Below are 24865 nucleotides of genomic sequence, written 5' to 3' on the forward strand. Positions count from 1 at the left end.
TTCACTACTTTTACCAAGAACTGATAAAGAATGAAAGCAACTAGAACTTTAGCCCCAACTGAAATTTCTTTAGGTAGAAATAGCAGTCAGCAAAGAATGTAGATAAATACAAAATTTCTAAAGGAATCTTTAGCTGCTGATGATAGAAGTATGCACAGATGGTTCTGCTGGAACAGAGAACAGGGCAGAATTATGACTATATATCTTATTATGACTAAATATCTTATAAATGTAGGCTGCATTGCACTGACCTTCATCTCACTTATAATTAAAAATCTCTAGATCAAACATTACAACCTAATTTTTAAAAAATTAATAAGATTATGAGAGGTTAATAATTAAATTATAGAGTGAGAACCCAGCCCCAATAATAGTGTTCTCCAACTTTGTTTTTACACTGCACTTTTACTGTTTTGCCTTATCTGACATTCCCCATTTTTTAGTTTACCTAACTTATCTCGTTTTAGTTTATCTCAGATATAGTTTACCCAATATTTTTCATTAGTGTAACATCATAACATTTTTTAGTTGTTTTAGAAAATATTTTTGAAGTGATCTGTCTTATTGCCCTAAAAATGGTTCATTACAAATGTGTGTTAAAAATGCCATTAGTAACTAGACTTTAGGACTGGTCCTTTAAAGCCACACATGACTGTTTAAAACAGGGGTCCTCAAACTACGGCCTGCAGTCTACATGCAGATTGCCCAGTATAGTAATTCGGCCCATCCGGGTGCTTTTGCCACTTTCGCCTGTCCTGCTTAGCTGCCAACTCGTCACAGGCCCACAGTGTTCAAGTGTGGAATGTGTGTGGCACTCTCCAACTCCCATCCTTTCTATCTCTACTCCTCTGCTCAGTCTCAGGCAGGGGTCCTCAAACTACGGCCCAAGGGTCACTATTGTTATAGTTTTTTTTTTTTTTTTAACTTTGTCCGGCACTCCAATAGTCTGAAGGATGGTGAACTGGCCCTGTTAAAAAGTTTGAAGACACCTGATTTTAAAACATCTGGATAATCAATCCTTCAATTTCTGCTGCAAATTTTCAATAAGAGTTGACAAAATATTTAACTTTTCTGTATCTCATGTCTTCATCTTTAATACAATACTAACTCCATCAGATAATACATATCTAGACTTTCTTATAATTTCTTCACATGAAGTAAGCTTTCAATAAATACTAGCCATTTTTATGAGATCCAGGTTATGTTCTTTTCCCGCTTTTTGTTTCTTTTTTCTTTTCTTTTTTCTTTTTTTTTGGTATTTTTTCACAACTGGAACTTTCTTAAATTGAGTCTCAAAGGACAACTCTAATACTTTCTTTAATTTAAGCAGCTAAAAGTTCAACTTTATAGAGATTATTGCATGCTCAATCCTGGCTACAGACTATGCATTGAGTAAATTTAGTGGAAATTAAGATCTGTGATCTTAGAATTTCTGCAGTCAGAGGACAGTCCTGAATTGGCCAATCAGCCTTCTGGATAACCTGAACCACTAACCTAAGGCCAGACCCATGGCCTCACAGGCGCCTGACTAGATTAGGTTAGAACAGCTACCTCCCTAGATTTCCACCAGGCGTCTGTGTCCTCTCTACTCAGCCCAGTAGACCAGGTGAGAATTTTCCATCACACTTCCAGGGTTTACACTATCTTCTCAGTATTTGTTACAGTGCCAGCTCACCTAAGAGTTACTTTCGCTGAGATTCTGAAAGCAAGGAATCCTGCACAGACCAGAGATCGACGTGATATCTCGTTGATGCATATGATGAATCTAAGTGCACGCGACTTGGTTGGTTGGAAAATGTAATGCTCCTTTTTTTGGGGGAGGGGAGCACACCCACGGTGCTCAGGGGGTTACTCCTGACTCTGCGCTCAGATATAGCTCCTGGCAGGCTCTGGGGACCATATGGGATACCGGGGATCGAACCCCTATCCATCCAGGGTCGACCGCGTGCAAGGCAAACGCCCCCCGCTGTGCAGTCACTCCAGCCTTCTAGTCCTCCTGTTCAGGTAACCGGAAGACTACAACTCCCAGTGTGCTCAGCGCAAGAGAGGCTGACCCGGGCCTACAACTCCACGTGACCATTCACTATGGCTTCTCTGTGTCGGTACCGGCTACCTGGTGGGTTCGCGTGATTTCTAAGTTCTTTGTGGCGGGACACTGCCTCCTTCCGGTTTCGACATGCAAAAAATAAAATCTCTTATGACCCGACAGGTAAGTTTCAGGGTTTGAAGCAAAGATCCCTTTTTATCTACGCTAAGAGAAATGCCGAGATGTTCTGTCCCTGGGCCTTGGCGGAATGAGACCTGTTTTAGGAGGCGGCAGGTGACTGACACCTGGTATCCGGGGCACTCCCTGGAAAAGTCACCTTAGTCGTCTGATCTCCAGAGTAGTGCCATCCCAGAGACTACGTTGATGAGGATGTTAGAGCCACCATTGTCTCCTTTGCCTGTCTCCCCCTTTGCCATCTTTGTCTAGACAGCCCCTTTTAGGGTCTTCTTTTCTCAGTTACCTGTCATCTTTGAGTAGATGGTCTAGAAACAAATACTGTCTTGCAAGAGAGATGATATAGAATGAGTGAGAAAAAAATCAGATAAATTAAAGAAAGTTGGGAAACAGAGGACTTCGTGAAAGTCCCCAAATCCTGTAACCTGACTTTTTGATGTGCAAATGAGAATGTGAAAATGAGACCTGACTTTTGAATCTGAAAATGAGAATACTATTTATTACGCCTCATAACACAAATTTATGTTTATTATTTATGATGTTTATGATCATATATTTTGATGTTTCAGGAATATCAATAGGCCAATGATGTTAGGAATATTTTTTGGAACTTTTATTTGCTATAATAAAATAATGAACTTTTATCTTTACTAGAATTATAATCCAGAAATGAAAACTTTGGCTGTATATCCCATTTCATAAAGGTTAGGGACTTTCTAATAATGCCAATGCTTCTTTCACACATGGTAGAAGTTTTTTTTTTAATGTGCTTTATCGTTATTATAACTCATCTTCCTTCCTAGTCAATGTAATAGAGAGGATAATAATTTGGAATTATAAAGCAATGTAGTTTTGAGAACTTTGGAAAATGTGAGAATAGCCTTTTGCAGGAAGGTTTATTTATGAGGTATTTTTGGTAATAATGAAGTCATACTTAAACTTAAATTTGAATTTGAAATTTTATTTTGAGAAATATGTTAGCTTTCTGGTGAACATAAATAAATCAAATAAATTGTACATGGTTATTTAGTGTTTGTCAAATTTTATTGACATGAGCATAGTCTAAAAATCTGAATATTAATTAAGTGGTTAGTAACATTTGACAATCACATTTACTTAGTACTAGTGTTATTTTTATACTATATTTTATTTGAGAATGATTTTTGGTCTTGATCCAAGTTCTGTAGGAAGCTTGCCTTATTCTGTAGTGACTGTGTGGTCTTGAGTAGTATTATGATTTTTTAATGTATCCCACTTCTTAAACATTGGAAAACAACCAAACAAACCATGCAGCTCATAGGTTGAACCTGGTGGTGATGTTTGTAGAATATGATGAGGGAAGGAGATGAAGGCCATAATATCTTATGTATGATATGCTTTAGGATGTGATCTGTTTGTAGGATATGATGAAGGGAAAGAGATGAAGGCCTTGAGCACCACTGGATATCACCCAAATAGAATCATATTAGTTATTGTAATTATATGTTTATAGCCTGGCTTCCATGTGTTTGATAGTAATATGTAGTTATTATTAATACATAACTAAATCTATGAGATAGTATACTAGTTGGAGTTATATTGAAATTTTATTTAGTACTCTTATTGATATGTTATATGTAGTAACATTGCAAATTTACCTATATAAAGACTTTGTTTTATTTTTGGGTCACATCAGCTAGTACTCAGCTTACTCCTGGTTCTCTGCTCAGGATCAATCCTTGTAACCATTAAATATAGTACTGGAGATAAAATCAGGATTGATAGCACACAGGGAAAGAGCTTTAAACCCTGTAATATTGAGCCTCACAAATATTTTTAAAATGAGGCTGCAGTATTCTATTAATATTATTGTTAATGTGGAGATTAATGCTGATCTCTTCAACTCTAAGAAACAGATTTTGATATATTTAAGCTTTCCCTGGATCTCAATTTGGGAAAGAATTGGGTGGTGTGAGGAGAAGGCTTTGTTAGCTATCTTATTTATGTGAACTCTGTGCAGCATTTTCTATTTGCTGGTCATTGTTCATTTAACAAATGTTTGATGAGCCTTATGTGCCAGGCACTATTCTGAGATGCAGCTGTGAACAAAATGTAGAACTGCTAAGGCAGTTTAAACTGCTTTGGAGGAGAAGAGAAAAGGGACTAGCCCTGAGAGCAAACTGAAGAATACCAAAGATGAATAATGGGCTGAAGAGATTGAAGCTCAAAGAACTTGCATTGCCTGTGTTCTATCCCTATTCCTACATGGTCGTCCGAGCATCTCTGGGGGTAGCAGCAAAGCACTGCTAGGTGTGGTCCATCTCATTCACTCTCAAATAAGAGAGGAGTGAATTGTAAACTGGATTTTGTTCTGCAGATGGGCCATGAGAGTATGAAATCAAAATTTTGTGTTAGCAAATTGGATACTTTGCAGCTATGAGAAAAAGTGAATTCATGACATTTGCTTAATACCTGGATGGATATGTAAAGTATTATGCTGAGTTAAATGAGTTGAAGGGAGAGGGCTAGGCATAGAATAATCTCTCATTTGTAGGATATAAGAAAAAAATAGATAGTGTGATAATAATATCCAGAGACAATAGAGAGGAGGGCAGTAGGACCAGTACATTGTAGTAAGTTTGCCACAATAGTGCATTTAAGGCAGAGAAGGAACCATTATGTCTTTGATAGTTGGAACTGATCACTAGGGACAACTGGGTTTTGGATGGAGATAAAGTGATATATGCACTATATATCTTAATTAACAGTAGTGTAAACCACAGTGTGGGGAGAGAGGAGGGAGAGAGGAGAGAGAGAGAACGAGAAAGAGAGATAGAGATAGATAGAGAATTTGCCTACTTTATAGCATAGCAGAGGTAAGGGTGGGGTTGGAAGGGAAACAGCAGACATTAGTGACACATATGTGGGGAGAAAGAAACTTATTCACTGCTTCTGTGAATGCAGACTGGTCCAGCCTTTTGTTTTCCCAAAATGGACATTCCTCAAAAAGGTTGAAATTGTTCTTCTATATGATCCAGCAATACCACTCCCAGGGATATACCCCAGGAATACAAAAACACAATACAAAAGTGCCCTTTGTATCCCCATGTTTAGCTCAGCTCTATTTACAATAGCCAGAATCTGGGAACAACCCAGGTATCCAAAACAGATGAGTGGCTAAAGAAACTATGGTACATCTACACAATGTTATATACTATACAGCAGTTAGGAAAAATGAAGTCAAAAAATTTAAGTATACATGGATGGATATGTGCCTATTACGCTAAGTAAAATGAGCTAGAGGGGGAGGGATAGACATAATAGTTTCACTCATCTGTGGGATTTAAGAAAAAAATAAAAGTGTGGTAATAATACCCAGAGACAAAAAGGTCAGGAGGTCCAACTCAGGGTAGAAAGCTCACCCCAAAAAACAGTGAGTATAGCTAATGTAAGGAGGGTCTACTAGAATAGTGATAGTTGGAACTGATTGCTCTGAGCAAGAACTTGGCATTAAAAATGGAGAAACTAACAGGCAAGGTATCCTTCCATTAACAGTAATCACAGTATCCAAAAGGAGGGAGGAGAGAGAAAGGTGAGAGAGGGACGGGGGGGAGGGAGTGAGAGAAAGAGAGAGAGTGAGAGAGAGAAGGGACATTGGTGGTGGGAAATTGGGAAATATTCATGGGTAAAGGGTGTATACATTGTAAGACTGAAACTTAATCTTGAACAACTTTGTAATCTTGGGGTTAAAAAAGGGGGAAAACCCTCTGTTAGCAACAAGGGAGTTCCTTTCATGAAGTGGTGGGAGGAAATGCCAATTCAGGTGGGTTGAAGATAAATTAAGAACAGAATATTAATTATTGAGTTTTGCTGAATATGGAAGGAAATGCAAATTATCCTAAATACTTCTTTGGATCAGTTAGATGTGTTACTGGTCTCATAAATGAGAATTTAGGAAGGTAGTCATACAAATAGCCTGAAATGTTAAGCTGATCTGAACAAATATAAAGGCGGTGTTACTTATGCTAAAGTTTGTGAAAATATAAACTTAGAATAGTATTAAAATCAAATGCAAAAATCAAGTCATATAGTGGTTATTGATTACAATAAAGGATTCAACTTAAATGCAAGAATTATAGAGTAGAATCAAGGCTTGGTATTTTAGAGAGTGTAGATAAATCTATTATATTTCTAAAATACAATTGTCAGATATTTTCCTTTAAGATATTGTTATTTTTATTTCTGTTTTAATAAAAATGAAATAATTGCCATAGTCACAGTCATACTCAGGATAATAACTAACAATGAAGAATGATTGCCATGTATCAGATGCTCCTTTTGGCCTTTATATACCCATCTGTATTCTTTATTCCTTATAGCAGCCTCTTAGTTATTGTCACCCCTACTAGACTATAATGAAGTTGGCTAGGTACATTATTCAAAGTCAGAAAGCATATTTCTTGAATCTTTGAAGTTCCTTCATCATAACATGTATTAGAGCATTCAGTTTTTGTTTTGCTTTGGGGCCACACCCAGTGATGCTACAGTGATCAGGAGTTATTCCTGGTTCTGCACTCAGGAATTACTACTGGCAGGGTTGGGGGACCAAATGGGATGCTGTGGATTGAATATGGTTCAGCTGCATGCAAAGCAAGCACTCTGTCAACTTTCTCTGCAGCCCAGGTGTCTGTTTTTTATTACTTATATTTTTGGGGAGATGGTGGTAGTTTTCAGGATTTACTTCTGATTGTGCTCAGGGATTATCCTTGTGCTCAGGGACTCTACGTAGTGCTCAGGATTTAACATAAGTCACTTGCATGGATGGTAGGTATCTTCCTTGTGGTATTATATCTCTGGCCCTCATTTTTGTATTTGGTGGAAAGTTTTCATGTAATTAGTAGCAAGTTAAAGTGTGAAGTGGAGATTACTTTTTGGAAGTATTGTCACATACTTTTCAGGCATTAATTTTTATACTCTGGAGAAAACAAAAAAATTATATATGGTAAATTTCTCCAAGAATGTCTGTTGGATTGGTTAAAGATATCCTTGCTTTAAAATATTTTAAAAGTGGGAGCCAGAGTAGTGGTGCAAGCTGTAGAATGTTTGCCTTGCACACGCTGACCTAGGACGGACCTCAATTCCATCCCCTGGCATCCTATATGGTATCCCGACCCTGCCAGGAGCGATTTCTTAGCACATAGCCAGGAGTAATCCCTGAGCATCACCGAGTGTGGCCCCCAAACCAAAACCCAAAAATAAAATAAAATGTTTTAAAAGTATGTAGATTATACAGGGGTGGCGAACAAGTTCGACACAAAGAGCCAACATTTTAAACTGTGAGAGTCAGAGAGCCACACCACGCAGTGATCTGCCAAAACAAACACTCACAAAAAAGCATCTAATTTTAACAATAATCTATGAAACACATATTGCGTTTTGCCATTTTGAGTGAGGGTATCTGAATATCTTAAAATAGTCTTAGGGGATTATCTATTTGAATTAAATTTAGTTTTGCTTCTCATGTATGTTATATGTATAATTTATACATGTGTATAATGTATATCAAAACTTAGTTCTATAACCTACTTCTATAACCTAGGCTTACCACTTCCATGACTCTTGGTGAGAAAAATGGGAAAAGAAGAACAGATGTGAGTGAGGAAATTTATGTAAACATTAAATCTCAGTATGCTTTTCTTATTCCAGCCAACTTTCCTTGAAATTTCTTTTAGAAGTTAATTGCATATTCCTATGAGCATAGTGTTCCAGTTAGTTGGAGATTAGAGCCACACCAGAGACACCTACCAAATAATTTATTCATTTCAGTGGTGTTTGTTTCATTACTGGAAGTTTGCTAGCTACTAGGTAATGGAGGCATATAACATTTGATTTCTTACTTCTCTGGAATTTATAGCCTGGGACAAAAAGTGTATATATTTACTATTTGCAAATATATATATTTGCAAAATAGGAACTTCCTTTTTTTGCCAGTGATACTGGAATGGAAAATATCTAGCTGAGTTTCAAAAATGTTAGTATGAGATGTTAGTGTATTGTTAAAATTCAATTCCCAAGTTTTGTTATTTTAAATTTATCATTATTATTATGATTAATTTTGGGGGCCTAGATCCAGTGGTGCTCAGGACTTGCTCCTGTCTCTTTGCCTATGGATCACTCTGGATTTATGTGTGGTGCTGACTGTAAAACCTGGGTTAACCACATGAAAGGTTAGTACCCTAACTTCTGTAATATTGACTCTCTGACCCCTCAATACCTATCCATTAGATCTTTGATGGAACCCAAGCATGTTACTTAAAATATATATATATATATATATATATATATATATATATATATATATATATATAAAATTTTGGCTTACACTGTGCTCAGAGTTTACTCCTGGCTCTGTTCTCAGGGACCATTCCTGTCAGTTAATGAGGGACCATATGTAGTGTTTGGAATCAGACCCAGGACAGCAAAATGCAAAGCAGACACCGACCTGTTGTATTGTCTCTCTGTGTCCACCTTCCCTCGGCATCTTTAAAAAAATATTGTGGGGGGCCCAGAGAGATAGCACAGCGGTGTTTGCCTTGCAAGCAGCTGATCCAGGACCAAAGGTGGTTGGTTCGAATCCTGGTGTCCCATATGGTCCCCCGTGCCTGCCAGGAGCTAATTCTGAGCAGACAGCCAGGAGTAACCCCTGAGCACTGCCGGGTATGGCCCCAAAACAAAACAAAACAAAACAAAACAAAACAAAATATTGTGGATACTGATGATCTACTTACCATACTGAGTATATTCTTTGATTGTAGGGATTTAAGGAAATTTCAGAGAGAAGTTAATTCCTACAATGGAGTACAATCCCTGGGCATTGAAAGTTGAAGGAGCTGCTTTAGCTTTAGCTGGTTTATATGTATTAAAAAGAAGCTAAATAGAGTTTTTTATAATTAAACCTATATTAATGGGAGAATTGGGGTGGGACAAATTATGTTGCCATAAAATTAGAAGATACAACATGTTTTCATAATTGAGAAGATTATATATATATATATATATATATATATATATATATATATATATGTGTGTGTGTGTGTGTGTGTGTGTAACAAAGAAAACAGGGAAAAGCTACTCTTTTTGTTAAAAAAATTTGGGGGCACTTGGCTATGCTCAAGGCTTCCTCCTATTTCTGCCTTCAGGGACCACTTTCAGAGGGGGTTAGGCGGATTATATGTGGTGTGGGGGATTTTATACAAGTCAAGCTCCTTGACCATTGTACACTATGTTGTAAGTGCTACTTTGGTGTCTCAAATATTCAGTTCAAGTATAAACATATATGTTGGTTACTAAGGAATCTAAAGGGTCAGTCTTGGTTACCTAAGGTAAAAAACTGGACTGTTGCAGAAATCATTCCTTTAAGTTAGTCTAAGCAAACAGACTTTTGGTGTCCCCTTTGGATAGTATTTTTAAAAGTAACTTAAAGAAAATGTATTCATTTTTTGGGTTTTGGACTATAACTGGTGGTGCTCAGGGGCCACTCCTGGCAGGGCTCTGGGAATCATACATGTTGCTGGAATCAAAGCTCTACCCACTGTACCATTTCTTTGGTTCCTTCCTTCCTTCCTTCCTTCCTTCCTTCCTTCCTTCCTTCCTTCCTTCCTTCCTTCCTTCCTTCCTTCCTTCCTTCCTTCCTTCCTTCCTTCCTTCCTTCCTTCCTTCCTTCCTTCCTTCCTTCCTTCCTTCCTTCCTTCCTTCCTTCCTCCCTCCCTCCCTCCCTCCCTCCCTCCCTCCCTCCCTCCCTCCCTCCCTCCCTCCCTCCCTCCTTCTTTCTTTCTTTCTTTCTTTCTTTCTTTCTTTCTTTCTTTCTTTCTTTCTTTCTTTCTTTCTTTCTTTCTTTCTTTCTTTCTTTCTTTCTTTCTTTCTTTCCTTCCTTCCTTCCTTCCTTCCTTCCTTCCTTCCTTCCTTCCTTCCTTTCTTTCTTTCTCTCTCACCCCCTCTCTCCCTCCCTCCCTCCCTCCCCCCTCCCTCCCTCCCTCCCTCCCTCCCTCCCCCTTCTTCCCTCCCTCCTTCCCTCCTTCCCTCCTTCCCTCCTTCCCTCCTTCCCTCCTTCCCTCCTTCCCTCCCTCCCTCCCTCCCTCCCTCCCTCCCTCCCTCCCTCCCTCCCTCCCTTCCTTCCTTCCTTCCTTCCTTCCTTCCTTCCTTCCTTCCTTCCTTCCTTCCTTCCTTCCTTCCTTCCTTCCTTCCTTCCTTCCTTCCTTCCTTCCTTCCTTCCTTTCTTTTATAGTTCTTCAGTGCATTTCGAATTACTTCTGCATTCTTTTTTTTTTTTTTTTAGGGCCTGAGAAGCCCTCCTGAGAACATCAGCGATCTTGGGGCCATTGAGAATCTTCGAGTTCCTGGCAAGGTATTGATCTTCTTGTGGGAACATGCTTATATACTTCCTGAAGTAAATATGATTGTTTTTAGATAATAACTGATTCACAGATGGTTTTCCTTCCCACAGGCAGATGACTATTATGATAAATTAGGTAAAATTTTTATAATGCAGTAGTCTTGGGGCTTGTTTTGCTTCTATTATTTATTGGGATGCTGTATGTTTCATTTTAACCAAGTAGAAAATATAAAATAGATAAATTTAGAGATTATTATCATGTTAGATTCTTAGCCAGGAAACAGTTATTTGTACATATGATACATATTAATTTATCTGCTGTGATTTGGAGAAATAAAATGAGATAATTGGCTTTCAGTGCTGTAGCAGTGAGTCACAAATCCAGGTTAATTAATTTTTGGTATGGAGCAGTTTTGAATAGGTTGCTAAAGCCTGACTTACACTAAATTATAAGTAGCTTGGATTTCAAGTCAATCATCTTCGTGTGAATTTCTCAGATTACACATTTAATAGAGTACTTTGAAAGCTATCTGGCTTCCCCTCGGGAGAATCATTAACCATTGTTAATAAATCCCTGCTACTTTTCTTTCTGTGTGTTGCCATTTTGAGATGTTGCTGTGAATAGCTTCTCCATCACAGATTAAAACTTGCACTTACTACTTTTGTGATTTTCAGGTTGAGGAGCATATCTACAACTACTGTTTGTTTTCCGTTTCTGGCATCTTAGTACATAGAGCTTGTTTCTTTTGATCCCTGATCATAAAGCATGTGCTGTAAGTCAGTGTCAGCTATAAAGCAGGGTAGTTTCTCATATTTTTGAGGTAGCTTTAGTAAAATCTGTGAATTCTGCTTAGTCTTTATTTTAGGTCAGATCTGAACAGATTATTTGATAAAAGGTTTTAAACAATCCTATGTTTGTTCAGACAACAGCCATACAGAGACATACAAATAAGTTGTTTTTTTTTTTGGTAATGTTACAAAGGATGATTTGGGTACAATAAATTTGGGACAACAAGATAATCATAATTCCTAACTGAGAAATAATTCTATTTTGTTGATTATTTTGCAATATGAACATACCTTTAATTAAATTGTTTTAGATTATTTTATATGATTCTGAGTCATTGTAAAACTGAGGAATGAACCTCTCTTAAAAATATAGTTGTACTGTAATAAGAATTTCTGTTGTTTCTAAAGCATGAGTGCTGGCTGTGTTTTCCAATGTGGTATATATGAATTTGTTGTGATCTCATTTCATGGTCTTTGTACTGACAGTCCTCACCTGACTAGTGGCCAGTGGTTCTTTGGAAACATTTGGTTGTGGGTACAGTGGATGATGTAGTATTATAAAGTCATAAAATGTAAAAGCTTCAGGTGAGTTTAGCCTGGGCTTTGGAGTCACTGGCACATACCTAAGGAGTGTAATTAATTAAACTTTCAAATAGTCGCAAAATAGCTGTTTATAGTTTAAGCTCAAATGTAGCTCTGCATCAAAGAAACCTGATTAGTTTCTTGTGCTATTTGTCTTGTGTCCTGAACAATCTTGAAATATTGCAAATGGGAAGGACCAGCATATCCGCTGCTGTTTTCTTTTGTGGATAGTTTGGAGAACATGAGAATTTCCAATTCTAGTATAAAGGATGAATAAGAGGAAAGCATTAGGATGGCATCAGCTGGTCAAATATTGGCACATTTCATGATTCAACTTTCTAGAAAAAGTTCAGTGACGGAGAATTGCAGAAGGGCACTAAGAGTACCTGATAATCCAGAAAGCAGTGTTGGCTTTTTGAAAAAAATTTTAAAGAAAAAAACCTACATAAATTCTAATTGGAGACTAACTTTAGAAATCATCTGATACAATTTCTGTATTTTCTAGGCAGGATGAACCTCATTTTAAGAGGATGTGAGTCAAGTCCATGCAATAGAAACTTAGAGTGTTGGAGAAAATAATACAGAAAAGTCCCACAAATTTGGGTTTCTTTTCAGAAGTTGTTGCATTGTGAGGATCCTGGTTTAACTAAATTTTTGTCATCACGTATGGTCCCCTGAGCTCCTGCAGGGTCATTTCTTAACACACACCAAAAATATCACTAAGCACTGCCAGATGCAGCCCCTAAAGCCTAACCTGAAACAACAACAAAAAATCTTCAATAATCCTGGAAAAAACTTCTTTGCGTTTTAGAATTACCAATGTCCAAGTCACTCCCCGCTTTCCATTATATCTCATTGGTATAGAGGCAGATTTAAGTATTGCTTAAAGATTCCCATTTTACTCTGATGTGGAACCAAGTTTGGAAACTGTTTGCCAACATGAGGATGTGAGTGCAAGTGTGGAGAAAGGGCAGATATAAGAACTCTTCTGGGTAAGTGCAGTTAGGACAGATCTTTTTGACAATGATGTGGGGAGTGATCACTCTGCACAAGAAATGGGTGCTGAAAGTAGGTAAAGTAATATGCATGTTACCCTTTCAGTCACATTATTGCAAACTAAGTTGTCTAAAAAGAAAAAAAGAAAAGTGTCTGTCATAGAAACATGCTGTAGGGACATTGATGGAGGGAAGTAGATACTGGTGAAGGAATGGATAATTGAGCATTGTTTGACTAAAATTTAGTTATCGATAACTTTGTATTTCATAGTGATTCAATAGATCTATTCCAGTAAACATTTGCAAAATCCCTGCCTTTCTTGATTATTAAGGAGTTAATGTTGACCTAATAATTTTTTCCTGAGAAATGGATTGTTATTTCTGTATTTAATGGGATTTTATTACAGATAAAATAAACTAATTTGGATAGTAGTCATTGACAAAAGTTATTACTCAATAAAGAAAATTCACCCTTAAAGTTATATTAGACTTTTGACTAAAAGATTATGAATAAAATTATTATAATATGTAATATTGACCTATGGTTAATTTTTATAGAATGAAATTTATTATAATACATAATTTTGACCTATGGTTAATAGCTACAGAACTTACTAAGATTGTGTTTGGGAGAATTTTTTTTGGAACTTGATAAAATATGAGTATATATAACTATATAATCTATTTTAATACTTCAAAGAAATACTTTAAATATTTTATATTTGTGGTTATATTTCATAATTCTGAAAAACAGTGTAATATTAGTATAGTTTTATGAATTTTTATTGAGTTGTTAACTCCTGATTTTACTTCAAAGATAAGATCTTTTTTTAATTAAAGACATTGAAATAATTCCCAGAGATTAGGGCCGGAAGGACCAGCTCAAGATATGAAGCTCACCACAAAGAGCGGTGTGTGCAGTTAGAGAAATAACTTTGCTGAGAACTATCAAAACAATGTCATTGAGTGAGGGATGTAGAAAGCCTTTCTCGAATACAGGTGGGTTGTGGGGGAGGGAGGAGATGGGGACATTGGTGGTGGGAATGTTGCACTGGTGAAGGGAGGTGTTCTTTTTATTACTGCAACACAACTACAATTGATTGTGATCACGGTGCTTAAATAAAGATACTTTTTAAAAAAGATTTTTTTCTTGGGGCCAGAGAGATAGCATGGAGGTAAGTTTGCCTTGCATGCAGAAGGATGGTGGTTTGAATTGCAGCATCCCATATGGTCCCCTGAGCCTGCCAGGAGTGATTTTTGAGTGTAGAGCCAGAAGTAACCCCTGAGAACTGCTGGGTGTGACCCCCCCCCCCGCAAAAAAAAAAAAGAAAATAACAACAAAAAAGATTTTTTTTTCTTAACTTAAGGTTTTGATTCACTAATGCAAATGCAATAGAACTCAACTATGTTTAGTATTGCATTGCTGGTTCAACTATGCCTTTTTTAAAATTAAAGAAAAAGGGTTAAGAGCTAAAAGAATACTCAAGTCTTTTCCACTGATCTGAGGGTCTGCCTTTATTCCAGAACTATGCTATTTTAATAACTATAGCTTTGTAATACAATTTAAAGTTGGGGAAAATGATGCCTCCCGTATTCCCTTTCTCAAGGATTGCTCTAGCTATTCACTGGTGTTTATTGTTCCAAATGAATTTCAGGAATGTTTGATCTACTTCTTTGAAGAATGTCATGGGTATCTTTAGAGCAGGGATCTCAAACTCAATTTACCTGGAGGCCGGAGGAGGCAAAGTCGGGGCTGATCTTTGAGTGCAAAGTCAGTAGTAAGCCTTGAACATTGGGGGGTGTGACCCAAACAACTAAAACAAAACAAAACAAAATAAGATTCCTCTAGGGCAGGGCCACAAAATGTTGTATGGAGGGCCGAGTTTGAGACCCCTGCAGAGAGATTGCATTAAATCTGTACAATACTTTGGGGAATATTGCCTTTTTAATGATGTTAATGCTCCCAAACCATGAACAGGGTATGGCTCTCCATTTTTGTATGACCTCTTATTTCTTTCTTTCTTTTTTTTTTTTATTTAAACACCTTGATTACATACATGATTGTGTTTGGGTTTCAGTCATGTAAAGAACACCACCCATCACCAGTGCAACATTCCCATTACCAATGTCCCAAGTCTCCCTCCTCTTATTTCTTGAAGCAGGGTTTTTATAGTTTTCTGTGTATAGGTCCTTCATCTGTTTAGTTAAGTTGATTTCCAAGATATTTGAATTTGTCAGACACAAATGTAAATGGGATCGTTTTTTGATATCCATTTTTTCTCTATCATTATTGGTGTACAAGAAGGCCATTGATGTTTGTGAATTAATTTTGTAGCCTGCCACTTTGGTATATGAATTTATTGTTTCTAGAAGCTTTTTGATAGAGGCTTTAGAGTTTTCTAAATGACTATTATGTCATCTGCAAACAGTGAGAGCTTGATTTCTTCCTTTCCTTTCTGGATACCCTTGATATCTTTTTTCTTACCTAGTTGCTATGGCAAGAACTTCCAGCACCATGTTGAATAGGAGTGATGAAAGAGGGCAGTCTGGTCTACCAGATTTTAGAGGAAAGTCTTTTATTTTATCTTCATTGAGAATAATATTTGCCATTGGCTTGTGGTAGATGACCTTGACTATATTGAGAAAAGTACTTTCCATTCCCATCTTGATGAGAGTTTTTATCAAGAATAGGTTTTGGACCTTATCGAATGCTTTTTCTGCATCTGTTGATATCATCATATAGTTTTTTTCTTTTTGTTGATATGGTATATTATGTTGATTGATTTACATATATTAAACCATCTTTGCATTCCTGGAATGAAACCTGTTTCGTCATGGTGTATGACTTTCTTGGTGAAACGTTGGATCCTACTTGCTAGAATTTTGTTGAGGATCTTCACATCTGTGTTCATCAAAGATATTGGTCTGTAGTTTTCTTTTTTTGCAGCTCTCTGGTTTTGTATCAAGATGTTAGCTTCATAAAATCTATTTGGGAGTGTTCCTGATTCTTCAATTTGATGAAGGAGCCTGAAAAGGATTGGTAGTATTTTCTCTAGAAAGGTTTGAAAAAATTCGTTAGTGAATCCATCTTGGCCTAGACTTTTGTTATTCAGAAGACTTTTGATTACCATTATAATATCCTCAGTAGTAAAGAGTCTATTTTAAGATGCTAGATCATCCTAACTCAGTCATGGAAGATTATGAGTCCAAAAATTTATCCATTTCTTCCAGGTTCTCATGTTTTGTGGTACAGAGTTTTTCAAGTAGTCTCTGATTACCCTTTGAATCTCAGCAGCACCTCTAGTGATCTCCCCCATTTCATTTCTAATCTAGTTTATTAAGTTTCTTTCTCTGTCTTTTTGTGAGTTTGCTAGTGGTTTATCAATCTTGTTTATTTTTTGGAAAACCAACTTTTGCTTTCGTTGATCTTTTGGATTGTTGTATTGATTTCCACTTCATTGATTTCTGCTCTAAGCTTTGTTATTTTCTCCTGCCTTCCTATTTTTGGTTCCTTTTGTTGATCATTTTCTAATTGCAAAAGCTGTGTCTTTAAGCTTTTTATATAGGCCCCCTCTTTCTTTCTGACATGTGCTTGCAAAGCAATATATTTCCCTCTTAGTACTGCTTTTGTTGTGTCCCATAAATTCTGGTAATTTGTGTCTTAATTGTTATTTCCAGGAATGTTTTGATTTCCTCTTTGATTTCATCTCTGACACACTGGTTGTTCAGTAGTGAGCTGTTTAATTTCCAGGTGTTAAAGTTTTTATTCTCTGTCCCATTGTAGTTTACTTCTAATTTCAGGGCCTTGTGATCTGAGAAAGTAGTCTATAATTTATATCTTCTTGACTTTATGGAGATATGTTTTATGAGCCAGCATGTGGTCTATCCTGGAGAATGACCCATGTTCATCGGAGAAGAATGTATATCCAGTTTTCTGGGGATGGAGTACCACTTTTTTTCAATTCTCTTTTCAGATCTAGTATATCCTTGTTTTGTTTCACCCTGGTTGACCATCAAGGGGTAACAGGGCAGTGCTGTGGTCTCCCACTGTTATTGTGTTGCTATTGATATCTTCTTTCAGTTTTATCAACAATTATATTAAATATTTTGCTGGTTCATCACTGGGTGCATTATGTTTAGGAGTGCAATTTCATTGCGTTGTACTTATCCTTTGATTAGTACAAAATGTCCATCTTTGCCCCTTATAACTTCTCTGAGTCTAAAGACAGACCCGTAGATCAATGGAATAGACTTGAGTATTCAGAGAATGTACCCCAGACATTCAATCAATCAATTTTTGATAAAGAGACAAGAAATGCAAAATGGATAAGGAAAGTGTTCTTTAACAATTGGTGTTGGCACAACTGGTCAGCCACTTGCTAAAAAGCAAACTCAGACCTCTATCTAACACCATGCCCAAGGTAAAATCCAAATGGTTAAAGACTTCGATATCAGACCCAAAACCATAAGGTATATAGAACAACACATGTGTAAAATACTCCATAACAATGAGACTAGAGGCATCTTCTTTTTGTGTTTTTTTTTTTCTCTGAGAATTATTGCAAAAATGTCTTTTTATTTTTCTTAAAACACATAGATGAGTGAGACTATCCTGTCTCTCTCCCTCTGACTTATTTCACTCAACATAATCGATTCTATATACATCCATGTATAGGAAAATTTCATGACTTCATCTCTTCTGATGGCTGCATAATATTCCATTGTATATATGTACTACAGTTTCTTTAGTCATTCATCTATTGAGGGGCATCTAGGTTGTTTCCAGAGTCTGGCTATTGTGAATAGTGCTGCAATAAATATAGGTGTGAGGAAGGGGTTTTTGTATTGTATTTTTGTGTTCCTCGGGTATATCCCTAGGAGTGGTATAGCTGGGTCAAATGAGAGCTCAATTTCCAGTTTTTGGAGGAATCTCCATATCGCTTTCCATAAAGGTTGGACTAGACGGCATTCCCACCAGCAGTGGATAAGAGTTCCTTTCTCTCCACAACCCTGCCAGCACTGATTGTTCTCATTCTTTGTGATGTGTGCCAATCTCTGAGATGGTATCTCATAGTTGTTTTAATTTGCATCTCCCTGATGATTAGTGATGTGGAGCATTTTTTCATGTGTCTTTTGGCCATTTGCATTTCTTCTTTTACAAAGTGTCTGTTCATTTCTTCTCCCACTTTTTTTTATGGGGTTAGATGTTTTTTTTTCTTGTAAAGTTCTGTCGGTGCCTTGTATATTTTGGATATTAGCCCCTTATCTGATGGGTATTGGGTAAATAATTTCTCTCACTCAGTGGGTAGCTCTTGTATTTTGGGCACTATTTCCTATGAGGTGCAGAAGCTTCTCAGCTTAATATAGTCCTGTTTGTTTATTTCTGCTTTCACTTGTTTGGAGAGTGCTGTTTCCTCCTTAAAGATGTAAAGGCATCTTCAAAGAGGAAACAGCACTTTCCAAACAAATGAAAGCAGAAATAAACAGATGGGACTGTATTAAGCTGAGAAGCTTCTGCACAACAAAGGAAATAGTGCTTAGGATACAAAAGCCACCCACAGAATGTGAGAAACTATTCACCCAATATCCATCAGATAAGGGGCTAATATCAAAGATAAATGAATTACTGACAGAACTTAACAAGATAATAATCTAACCCCATCAAAAAATAGGGAGAAACAGTGAACAGACACTTCCTCAAAGAAGAAATACAAATGGCCAAAATGCACATGAAAAAATTCTCCACATCACTAATCATCAGGGAGATGCAAATCAAGACAACTAAGACACAGAGAGTGGCACACATCACAAAAAATAAAAACAACAGTCTGGTGGGGATGGAAGGGGTAAGTCTAATTCATTGTTGGTGAAAATGTTCTTTATTGCAGCCTTTATGAAAAACAACATGAAGATTCCTAAAAAAAAACCCTGATAATTGAGCTTCCATATAATCTGGCTATACCATACCCAGTGATATACCCTAGGAACACAAAAATATAATTAAAAAGTGCCTTCCTCACACCTATATTCATTGCATTGCTATTTACAGTAGCCAGTTATGGAAACAACCAAGATGCCCTTCAACAGATGAATGGCTAAAGAAACTGTGATACATATACACAATGGAGTATTATGCAGCCACGGGAGAGATGAAGTCATGAAATTTTCCTATACATGAGTGTACATGATATCTATTATGTTGAGTGAAACAAGTCAGAGGAAGAGAGATTTAGACACAGAATAGTCTCACTCATCTATGGGTTTTAAGAAAAATGAAAGACATTATTGTAATAATGCCCAGAGACAATAGATTTGAGGGCTGGAAGGACTGGCTCATGAAATGAAGCTTGACACATAGAGTTGTCAGTGCAGTTAGAAAAATAACTACACTGACAACTATGGTGACATATCAATGAGTGAGAGAAATAGAATGCCTGTCTTGAATACAGGTGGGGGTGAGTGGGTGGGTAGGTGGAAGATTGGGGACATTGGTGATGGGAATGTTGCACTGTGAAGGAGGTGTCCTTTTTATGACTGAAACCTAACTACCATCATGTTTGTAATCAAGGTGCTTAAATAAAGATAATATTTTTTAAAAGAAAAGCTCCAATAATATACTAAAAATATGCCTAATTTTTGCTGCTTATTTAGAATGTATTGAATTAGAAAAACATTTTGATGTTTATTGTAGTTGAATAATATTTTGATGATAGTTTAAAATATTTGAATGTAATGTATTCTTTTTATTTTTTTATAAAAACAAAGTAGGAAAATACTTGTTAAAATTATAACTGTTAAATGAAGGAAGTAAATAAAAATATGTGGCAAGTACAAAAATTTTGCTAATTATATGACTTTAGCATGTCATTATCAGCAATTTTAATTCATGACATCATGTATGTATGTGTAGAAAATTAGTTTTATTAAAAAACTTACCTACAGAAAGGTGACAAAAGAGAGAGCTGAGAGAGAAGGGAGAGAGAAAGCAAGAGAGAGTGAGACGAGAGAACCTGGTTTCTCTAGAGTGGAAAATAGTCTATAATTTATTTATTTTTGTAAGCATGTACCCTAAACTTTAATACATTGAAAAAGTAAATTAAATAAACCTAATTAAAATAAGTACAAATAACGGGGCCGGTGAGGTGGCGCTAGAGGTAAGGTATCTACTTTGCAAGCGCTAGCCAAGGAAGGACCTTGGTTTGATCCCCAGGCGTCCCATTTGGTCCCCCGAGCCAGGGGCGATTTCTGAGCGCTTAGCCAGGAGTAACCCCTGAGCATCAAATGGGTGTGGCTGAAAAAAAAAACCAAAATAAGTACAAATAAAATGTTGTTTTAAAACTAATTTTATATATAGTTATTAAATACACGTTTGTGTTATAATGATACATTAAAATAATCCCTCTTCAATCTAAATAGCTATCATTTGGCTGAAATCTTTCAAACTATAATACCACTATTATTCCACTAGATGGCAGTGACAGCTTGAAGAAAAGCTGTGGAAAATTTAACCACATAATGCAAACTTTGATAAGCTGGCTGCTTCGATGGATTATAGTTGTTATTCTAGTGAGACTTTAAGAAATGTGCCAGTTCTCCACGTAATTAAACATCTGGCAATTTATTACAAACTTACATGAAATGTGTATGGTTTTAGGGTATCTGATCCTGATTCCTAATTCTGTTGGAAATAAAAAATAATTTTATTCAATGATTTATGATTTTAGCAATAAATTGAAGGTTAAAACTTGATTTTCATTTGTTTTAATTCTGTATAGAATTTGGTGGCTCTCACTTAGATCTCTAGTGTTATGTTAATTTAAAAATTTTTGTTTTATAATGCTATAGTAAATAGCTTTTAAAAAATATATTGGTTAAGAAACATTAGAAAAAAAAGTCTAAGTTTGATTTGTCTTGGCAACACCTCAGATTTCTCTCCTTTTTTCCTTACTTCCTCCCAACACAAAAATGGTAATTTACTTGAATTTCATATTTTATTCTATTATAACTTTTCTGTGGGGTTTTGAAACGACTTGTGAAAAGAAGATTGTAAACTCATCTTTTTGTTTGAGTAAAAATATAGTTCTTATATTATGGCTTTTTAAGATATTCTATAGGTATAAAATTAGGTTAATTTTTTTCCAGAACTAAAGAGAATATTGAACTAAATGATGGCAAGGAGAATTATTGAGCTGTCACTTATAACTTTTTACACTTAAAAAATGAATAGAAGTCTTGAATCTGGGTTGCTATTAGGGTGGTATTTGATATGATTTGAAAATAGTGGTTAAATGCAAGATTCTTCTCCTTTAAACTTGAATGCATTTCATTAAGAAATTAACTTTTAAAGTGGGGCATTGTTTTGTAAGGTTAGAATCTAGTTTAGAAATCATAAATATACTGGAATGTTTTCTAACAGCTTATTCTTGAGGGCTCCAATTACTTTATAGTTTTAACACTTCTGGTACTCATAAAATCTTTTATTGTTATGTTGAGGAAAAAAATATTTGACTGAAAACCATATACTTAAAATCCTATTACGATTGTTTTTCAGCCTTTCATGAAGTTACATTTCCGATGTACATTTTTATATGTACATGTCTTTATCTTACTTCACAAAACAGAAAAGTAGGTTAGGTATTATATGTAATGTTACAGCATATTGTGGTTTCTATGAAAGATAGCTTCTGAAATATTGATTACTTCATGTGGTCTACCATCTTCTTAAATAATATTGCTTGGTTTATTATGTTAAGAAAATATCAATATGCTAACTTTTTTTGGATATAGAATCTGTGATATATGTTAAATTTTATTTTATTGCTGCATGTTATTCCCTATGGATATAGCTATACCCTCTGTCATGAATTTTCTACCTTTGGGGACCACCCTCTTTTAATCAGCTGATGCTTTCCCAGTATAATGTTTTTGCATATGCTTGGTTTATATTTGTATTCCTGTTCACTCAAATTTCTTAAACTTGAAATTTGACTTAGTCTCTTTTCTCAGATGGCATCTCTTCTGTCAAACAGAAAGTCACTATCCATTGGTGCTCTTTATTTTGTTACTCCCTTATTGCCTTGATGTCATTGTTTATTTCTTTTCTTTTTCTTTTTTTTTGAAATTTATTTAAACACCTTAATTACATACATGATTGTGTTTGGGTTTCAGTCATGTAAAGAACACCACCCATCACCAGTGCAACATTCCCATCACCAATGTCCCAAGTCTCCCTCCTCCCCACCCAAACCCCGCCTGTACTCTAGACAGGCTCTCCATTTTCCTCATACATTCTCAATATTAGGACAGTTCAAAATGTAGTTATTTCCCTAACTAAACTCATCACTCTTTGTGGTGAGCTTCCTGAGGTGAGCTGGAACTTCCAACTCTTTTCTCTTTTGTGTCTGAAAATTATTATTACAAGGGTGTCTTTCATTTTTCTTAAAACCCATAGATGAGTGAGGCCATTCTGCGTTTTTCTCTCTCTCTCTGACTTATTTCACTCAGCATAATAGATTCCGTGTACATCCATGTATAGGAAAATTTCATGACTTCATCTCTCCTGACAGCTGCATAATATTCCATTGTGTATATGTACCACAGTTTCTTTAGCCATTGTTTATTTCACCCATTCTAGTCTTTTAGCAGCTAGCTTGTTGAAGGAAGAGCTTTATTTCACTAGTCTTTGTAACTTTATGACTTAATATAGGAAATGTCTCATGTGATTTTTTTTCTGATTTTTGGGCCACATCTGGTGATGCTCAGGGGTTACTCCTGGCTCTGTATTCAGAAATCGCTTCTGGCAGGTACAGGGGACTATATAGGATGCAGGGATTTGAACCAATGTCAGCCATGGGTCAGCTGGTTGCAAGGCAAACACTCTACCACTGTACTATCTCTCCAGCCCCTGATTTTTTTTTTTTAACGTGAACTTGATGCATGGCTTGATTGGAGAAGGTATGGTCATGCAGCTTTGAAGGAGAAGTTTACTTCCTAATGACAGTATAGAAGAGAGATTTGATTTACTCATTTTGCCATCTGTACTTTGGGGTTTACACAACGTTGGCCTTTACAAGTTGTGTAATAGCAGTTTTTCTTCAGCTTTAATTCTGAATGATATTGATACACTCTTCACTTATTTTTTGGTGTTGTGAACTATTAGCTGATAAGTTCTGCATATTTGGTTGTTTCTAGTTTTGACAAATTGATTTTGTTTTTTCAAGTTTTACAGTTTTTCATGATGAAAGACATAGAAAATATTGTAACAGTAAAGTACAAAATATAGAAGATTCTTATAACAAAAGAAGTTTGAAAAAGTGAGACCATTATTCCCAGTTTTACCTATTAAATATTATTACATTTTTCTAAAGTAATATTTTAATTATTTATTTATTTAGGCTTTGGAGCCATACCTGTTGCTGCTTAGCGGTTATTCCTAGCACTGCACTTAGGAATAACTTCTGACAGTTTCAGTGGACCATTTGGGGTCCTGGGGATCTAATGTAGGTTCACTGTTTGCAAGACAAGCATCTTGCCCCTTTATTATCACTCCAGTCCTAAAGTCACATTATGGTCTAAAAGTTCTATTTATTATTTTGTTTCCCTCATTTTGCTTTTTAAATTAATTTGTTATTACTATAGCTTTTGCAGTACTAGAGAATGAACCTTATTGCATGCAAAGCATGTGTTCCACTGTTGAGACACATCACTTGCATAAAATCTTTTACTCATTTTGTTTATGCAAAATTTTGCTTCATGCATATGTATTGGTTTACGAAATTGATTCTGTTTTAGGTGAGGAATTATGTATTTTGTTACATCTTTGATCCTGGGAAACCAGTTTACATAATGACAAAATTATGGGGTAATTGTGTGAAGAGTTTACAATCTGTTGCTATTTATTTTTCTGTTTAGAGTTATAATATATCTTTAGAATCATTTCACAATTTTCATTATTTGTAGTTAGAAGAAGGAAGTCTTTTATTAAGCATGATTGGAAAAGTTTGACTATCAAAAACATCTTGCTGTCTTGTTTTTTCTTCAAATATAGTGCACTGTGTAAATTAATTTTCATTTGATTAGTGATTATTATCTATAATATGTCAGTACCACAGAGCATAGTGATGGAGAAAAGGAGCAATCTCAGTTCTCAAAAACTGCATTATCTGATTGAACAGGCATTAGTACTGGCAATGATGAAACATTCAGGAAATGATGAGAGAAGAGTTTTATTTTTATTTTGGCTTGGTTTTTTGGGGGCTATATTTGGCAAATATCAGGAGTCAAAAACTGTAAGCTCATGGATAACTTCTGGTGGGACTTGGGGGAACTGAACTGGGACATTCCGGGAACTGAACCTGGTTGGATTGGCTGCATGGAAAACAAGTGCCCTACCCACTTACCTCAGAAGCAGTATTTTGGAGCCTAAAAGTACAGTGGGATTATCATAAGTATCTCAAAGTATATAGAAGAGTACTCACTGTATTGATAGGGATTCCAATTAGAGTGGAGTTTTGAATGAGTTCGGGTATATATTTCCACACAGGGGCCACACATTTGTTTGAAAGGAGAGAATATGTTATGGGGATATGATGTTGCACGCTTATTTTGGTTTGAGATTTTTGAGTTGTTTGTGTGTGTGTGTGTGTGTGTGTGTGTGTGTGTGTGTGTGTGTGTGTGTGTGTTTTCTTTCTTACTTCATTTAGACCCTTCCGTAGTCCAGGTTATTTACACTGAAAGTCAAGTATTCTATATCAGTTCTTTGAAACTAAACAGTTTGGTTTTTTTTTTTTTTTTTGGTGATATAATTGCTTAGTCCTTTAGGAAAGAAAGTATTTAACCTTTTATAAACAAGACAGATTGTACTCTTTTTACAGATTCACCACAGCTATGAAAAATACATTTATAAAT

The 24865-nt window shown here is 36.0% G+C and overlaps 1 protein-coding gene across 1 annotated transcript in view; it reads left to right on the plus strand.

The window, feature by feature from the left end:
* The first annotated feature begins 2084 nt into the window (after positions 1-2084).
* VPS50 (VPS50 subunit of EARP/GARPII complex) overlaps positions 2085-24865 on the plus strand; it is a 127310-nt gene continuing 104529 nt past the window's right edge. Inside the window, exons 1-2 of the mRNA XM_049785209.1 lie at positions 2085-2209; positions 10536-10604. Coding sequence (XP_049641166.1) covers positions 2177-2209; positions 10536-10604 — 102 coding nt within the window. The 5' untranslated portion in view covers positions 2085-2176. The remainder of the gene's footprint in view (positions 2210-10535; positions 10605-24865) is intronic.

The sequence above is a fragment of the Suncus etruscus genome, chromosome 1 (genome assembly GCF_024139225.1).
Source record: "Suncus etruscus isolate mSunEtr1 chromosome 1, mSunEtr1.pri.cur, whole genome shotgun sequence".
Classification (NCBI taxonomy): Eukaryota; Metazoa; Chordata; class Mammalia; order Eulipotyphla; family Soricidae; genus Suncus; species Suncus etruscus.